This window comes from Halichondria panicea, chromosome 1 (genome assembly GCF_963675165.1).
Source record: "Halichondria panicea chromosome 1, odHalPani1.1, whole genome shotgun sequence".
Classification (NCBI taxonomy): Eukaryota; Metazoa; Porifera; class Demospongiae; order Suberitida; family Halichondriidae; genus Halichondria; species Halichondria panicea.
In genome coordinates this window covers 3,622,316-3,628,571 of record NC_087377.1, presented here as the reverse complement: position 1 = coordinate 3,628,571, position 6,256 = coordinate 3,622,316, and the positions used below count along the sequence as shown (strand labels likewise).

The window sequence follows — 6,256 nt, the reverse complement described above, 5'->3', positions numbered from 1 at the left end:
AACAGACACTTAGCACTTAGTACAGTTGTTGTGTAATAATTATTTGTGATAAAGGGTGCACTTTGTAGCTATTTCATATAGCTATATTGAATGGTTTGCTTAAATCAACGATTGCTTTCAGGCCCAATTAAACTTGAATACTGAGTGTGTGAACGAGGCACGGTTGTCAACTTGTCATGGTTCAATTAAGTAGCATTATTCGAAACTTCTCTGTATTAATATTATTTTACGCCTTATTTGGGACAACTATAATAATGTGAGGCGATGTTCAATCGTTCTAAAAATGTCCCTGAGGCAACACTTCTTCGTATTCATGACTTGGCTCAATGTTCTCATCCTCCATTGCTATTGCCGTGGTGACGATGGTAGTGGTATGTTCACTGTGTCTTGGCATCCGTATCTGCTCATAAGCAATGTTTTTATTGAGCACTGTAGCATAAGCTTCGTTAGGCCGCTCAATTCCTGGCAATGTTGATGACAAATCCACTCTTCCATCTGATACAACAACATCTAAATTAAAGAGTAAATAATACAATAAACAAAGTTGTCAACAGTTTACCTTTGTTTTGAGCATCCCAGCCTGGGAATCGCATGTGCAACTCAATGAATATCATTAAACTGTTTTCGCAGTGCCTATTATTCAAATTGTAAAAAAGACTGCCTATTATTTAAAAAATTATTCCGGAATATTTGGCACAGGCCTGATTCCCAGGTGATTGTGATGTTGGTGCTTGATGACTGAGCATGGAGGTTGGAGACAGCTGAAAGAGGACCTGAGAGGAACAGGGTACAAAAACAAGCTATTTAATATTTGTGACTACCTTGTACTTGCAAGGTAGCATTTACTAATAATTCAGGTATGAACCCTCCTCCGTCTCTAACCACTGCCTCACACTGCACCACAGTGTTGTTGTACTGTGCTGTGGCTGGGATGGTCAGAGTTGCTGGGGTATTACCAGATGGTAGAGTAACAGTCACATTGGGTGGGTAGCTATCATCTGTAGGAACCTCTTCATTGAATCCCCAATTGCGACTACTACATCAACTGTAGCAGACAATCCTTTGTAGAAATAGATGTGATAGCCATCTAAAATGGAGAGAAAATAATATTCAAGCAGGAAAAAACCATCTTCAAAAGTACATAATTATATTAATCTGTGGACAAAGCCCCCCAGAGTACAAACTGCTAGAATGAATAATAATGATACAACTCTGTCCGTGTTGCACTCACTGGAATGTAGAAGGTGAGGACTGAGGAAAGTGTCTCCCTCTGTCCTGCATGTGTAGTAGCCTTGCAAACCAGACTCAGCTAGCCCCCGGGATGCATTCAAAGTGGTGGAGCTGGGCCGATCATTCTGGATGTAGTTAGGTGGAATAGACACTGCACCATTGTCAATCTCCAGCATGGGGTTCACATGTTCGTTAGTGTCCCTACTTGCACACGTCACACTGTAGAGGAAGAGGGGGCGTTGTGTAAGCACGCATATATAGGAACATTAAATTCCCTCTAACTATTTTTTGTGCCTTACCTGACAATCCTCTCTCCGAAATCTAATCGAACTCTGAACGACTGACCTAGACTGAGTGCCAGGTCCAAAGTCAATCCATCGACGTACTCCAGCTGAATAGACACAGACAAGGGGTCAGAATCTGGAGAGAAATAATATATTAATTATAGCATTTGATATAATATACCCTATTCTATATTCTATTGCTGTAGTAGTGTATACTCTTATACTAATAATTATGTGATGCATCATGTGCATGTCTGATTGACTTAACAGTGATAAGATTTCAATGTCAATTCAACAGTGTAAAGGGCATAGTAGAGTATATAATTATTGATCTATAGCCAACTTGTGTTATCATCAAAGTATATACGTGTGGTACATATAGATCTATTAAAACCAATAATTATTATGGGTCACCTGTGGGGGCTCTCCGGATATTAGTGACTAAATAGGGAGTGGTGAGAGAAACCTCTGCTCCAAAATACGCAACAGCAAATCCTGATTCTAAGACAACAAAACTGTTGTAAATTGAACTGCCATTAGCCCATATTCCTCTGCTGACAACAAGATCTTGATCACTAGAAGTCAGTTTGATAGCCACAGATGATGTTAAGCCTGGCGACTGGTTCAGTATTTCACCACCAGTAATGCTAACAGTATTGCTTACATCCTCACTGTAATAGGGAGAGAGTGTGAGTGAAAGCTTGCTGGCATTGACAGTCGCAATGTCAATTAAAGTATTGAAATGAATCAGAAGAATCCCCTCATCAGTCCAATAGTCAAGTTCTCTAATCCTAACATTGAACCTCAAGTCCAATTTCAAGTCAAACTCAATGGCGTTATCTGGTTCTATTCGAAGGTTAAACGGAGCTCCAAGTATATCTGCAGTGTACATTTCCAAGCCCAAGGGCGTAGTAGAGTTGGTATCAATAAAATCGTTCCCAACTAGCCTGAGAAAATCTCTAGGATTCATCTTAATCTCTTAATCCGAATATGGTTGATATCGTAGGAATTGCAAGTACCCAGGTATTCTGCCTGGAAGATTTCATTTGTGAGTGTATTTCTGAAAACAAATTGGTTCAAAATGCAAGGTACATCATCAGACACATCCGACGACAAGGCGGGGTTGTAGTAAAAGTAGGAGTAGTAATCGCCGGAAAATGGATTCTCTATCAAGTTGTTAAAGTATAGATGTTGATGTCGACACCACTGTAGGTATAGGAGAACTCCACTCTGTTAACTGATACAGATCCTACTAAAAAGACACAATATTCAGACAGTGCTATTATTATTTACATTATTTTGTTTATAATTATCGTACAAAGTTTTCAAATGGTCCCCATACACTATCAAAATTGATAAAATAATCAATTATAAGAGGATGTATACAGCTAATACAACTCGAACTTGAGGGGCGTAGCCAGAGAGCGTTCGTTATAACCTATACTTGTTGGTTATACCCTATATATTGCTAATTGCACGCATATACTACTTATATAGGGACCATTTTCCCATTGCAACACTAGTGTTAGCTAGTGTATATTAAACGTGTATTACCGGTAGTGTTACATATACAATTTAATTCTTTAACATTGCCCCCATCATTCGTGTCATACTATAAGCAGTCACTTTCGTGGCCACCCTTTTCATGTCAGAGGAGGTACGAGCAATATTAGATATATAATCAGGGAATTTTTACTCGGCAGCACGCGATTCACCTAACATGATGTAACAGTTGAATATAATATGTTGAACTATAATCCACATGCATCAAGCTAGTGTGTAGAATGTGCACACAGAGTTCATAGTCTGTGTATACACAGTGTGTACAGTGTCACTGTAAGTAGTGAATGACTTATGTTTTCTTTATTCCATTTTAAGTGAGGTGCTTGACCTTCAACCATGCGCACATACACACCAACACACCCACACTGTAGGGATGCAAGTAGTTATATAGCTCTTTGGAAGTGGTGGTAAGGTTTCACTATAAAAAATAATGTTCTAAGGAAGTGTTCATAATTATAATTATTAAAACAATTCTTCAGCACGGAAAATGATAATTATTTCAACTGTATACTCATGCATGCTATTCAGGCTTACTGCTTCTATTAAAATTGTCTATTATAGGCTAGGCTGGCGTAATAATTATAGTCTCCTTCGCAGGCTTTTTTTCTTCTGTTTCTTATAGTCAAAGGGAGAAATTGAGGGAACAAAGAAGGAAGAAACAAAGAAAAAGGAGAGCCTGTTTTTGCTAAGTCGCATGAACGTAGACAAATGTTTAAGGACTCCGAGGTGGGAGAGAGTACACCGCAATAACTTTCTTCCCACAAGTACTTGGGGTGTATTCATACCAGGAACATTATTATCTGTACAGCAGTATACTATACTATCTATACTCAGTCACTGGCAAGTGGGTCTGTTCTGAACTCGATCAGAATAGGCTATAAAGCCCTTGACAGTCGTCTACAATGTATAATCTATGATATGCTACAGCTTTTATGTGACTGAAAGTCTGCAATGTGTAGGCTAGCCTCCTTCACAAAGCCTCAACAAGGACCATCTTCAGTGCGGCCTGGAATCGAAGCTATCGATGCGTAGGCATCCCCGCTGTAGCTTTTTGCCCGGCAAGGTTCTGCCCACATTCATTTTTACTTTCACTTGTATACCACTTGTCTACCATCATGCGACTTAGCAACGCAGGCTCTCTTTCTTCTTTGTTCTTTGTCTCTTCCTTCTTTCTTTCTTTTTTCCTCCAATTGGTCTCGTATTTTGACAAAAAACAGAAAAAGGAGGTCCTGTGCGAATGAGGCTAGAAAAGTCACCTGACATCACAAGAGTGTCTGTTGATATAGTGTGTAAACTGTGTGGCCAGGAGTGCATGAATACATACATCATACATGGTGTGGTTAGTTAGGTAATTTCCTATTTCACAGATCATATACATGTACACAACCTTAATTAAGTCGGGACATGTGTCATCAGTCACATGTCAATGGTATACAATGTTTATGTTAGGCTCTTGACCTTGAACCCCTTTATTGTAGCTATGTTTGCCTGTGGTAGATCTATACTGTTGTGCTCTCTAGCAAACTCACATCACTTTCGGATATTAATAAACTGTTATGGAAGACTGGCAACTAATTACCTGAGTTATCCCCCCTAGACTGCTCTCCATTGTCCTATGTACAGTAGGTTTGATGTGAATTTCGAGTCATTAAGCCGGGATCCCACTGGATCGCTGATTTATAAGTTAGTACCATCCTTTCACTCATGCGCGCGCGCACAGTAAAAACAGATTTGTTATAATAACTTAAGCCACTCCCTCACTGTGCCAACATTCATACCACTGCATGCCTGAACAGCAGCTTTTTAAAGCCTTATGCCGATGATTGCTTTGGCCGCTTGGCCACGTCATCTGCTAGGCTGCTTGGCCATACCACATTCATTATAGTTTTATTATAATTATGCTTAGTAATTACCTATACTATAATCTGGGGGAGTGAAGCTTAAGCTCCCATAAGTGTGAGAGAGTGGTGCAATGCCCCGACAGCGATCACGCCCGAAGGCGGAGAAGTATGGTAAATATACAAAATAAGCGTAAATAACAACATTTTCAACCATGCTATATATAAGGGTGGGAAGGGAGGGAAGACTTTGCAGCTGACAACTGAATATGTTTTTATGCTTGTGATAGAGCTAGCAGTAGCTATAGTGCATGCACAATGATTGTATTGTGCGCATTATGTGCAACACATGATCCTTATACCTGGCCTTGCATTTGACCACAATTATGCTGCTAAACAGGAAGTGGCCCCATCTGATGTTAACTGCATTTAAATGCATGCCTTTAAATGCTATTAAACGTGGATTGTTAATTACTGCGGCACACGTACGTGATGCGTTTCCTACCTCCTCTGACCTCAAGTGCTTGTGCATAGCAAAAGGATATGTGTATATAGTCTGGAATGAAATGTGCATGGGAGTTGGATAAGCATATTCATGAGCGTCGTGGCTATAAAATCAGCTTAATTGCGGTGGCCCCAGACTTTCCCTACCAAACACCACCATATACACATTTCAGCTATTATAGGTGTAGGCTCTTACAAATAATTATATAACAGGATACAGTGGGGGGCTATAATTATATAGGCACTGCTCAAGATCACACATAATTCAATGTAAAATACTCCACTCTGGAATGCACTCTTCGACTAGCTGATGTGACGTCACGTTAATTATGACGTCACAATAACGTGGCTGCATTCCAGCTTCTTATATTGAAAGGACTATTGATATAGAATTTCCCACATGCAAAATGTAATACTGCTGAAATAAGGGTCATCTGATGCATAAAAGTACGCAAATTCAGTACCGCAAATTCAGAGAAAAAAATGAGGAACTATGTCATTGTAGCCAGATATAGCATGTACACTTAACGAGAATGCACTAAGTGCCTCAAGCAAATTATTTAGTCTGACTTGTTGTTCAACTGATTTAAGTGGCTCATAAAGACAAAACCCTCTTATCATGCACTTCAGTATTTATATTAAAGTGACTTACCATCAGTTGGTGCCTCACTGGTCTGACTGAAGCCTGGGCAAGGGGAGAGTCCAACAACCAACAGAGCCACAGCTATAAGAAGCTTCATTGTAAGAGAATGGTCTTGAGTGAGCTATTTTTACACTTGGCAAGGGTATTGATACAAGCAGGCTACAAGCCCAACCCCCAAATTATTATAGGTATGT

At 39.7% G+C, this 6,256-nt stretch overlaps 1 protein-coding gene across 2 annotated transcripts; it reads right to left on the bottom strand.

Moving 5' to 3' along the window:
- Positions 1 to 857: 857 nt before the first annotated feature.
- LOC135336549 (uncharacterized) lies at positions 858 to 6,224 on the bottom strand. 2 transcript variants are annotated; one of them, XM_064532415.1, is made up of 5 exons: positions 6,072 to 6,224; positions 1,929 to 2,766; positions 1,530 to 1,650; positions 1,232 to 1,449; positions 858 to 1,087 (listed from the first exon to the last, which is right to left on the bottom strand). In XM_064532415.1, exons 2-5 carry the CDS (start codon positions 2,482 to 2,484, stop codon positions 975 to 977), a joined length of 1,008 nt encoding a protein of 335 aa, XP_064388485.1. In that variant the 5' UTR covers positions 2,485 to 2,766; positions 6,072 to 6,224; the 3' UTR covers positions 858 to 974. The 2 variants fall into 2 exon arrangements, with proteins under 2 accessions (XP_064388485.1, XP_064388477.1); XM_064532407.1 differs by having other exon boundaries at positions 1,929 to 2,763.
- Positions 6,225 to 6,256: the final 32 nt, after the last annotated feature.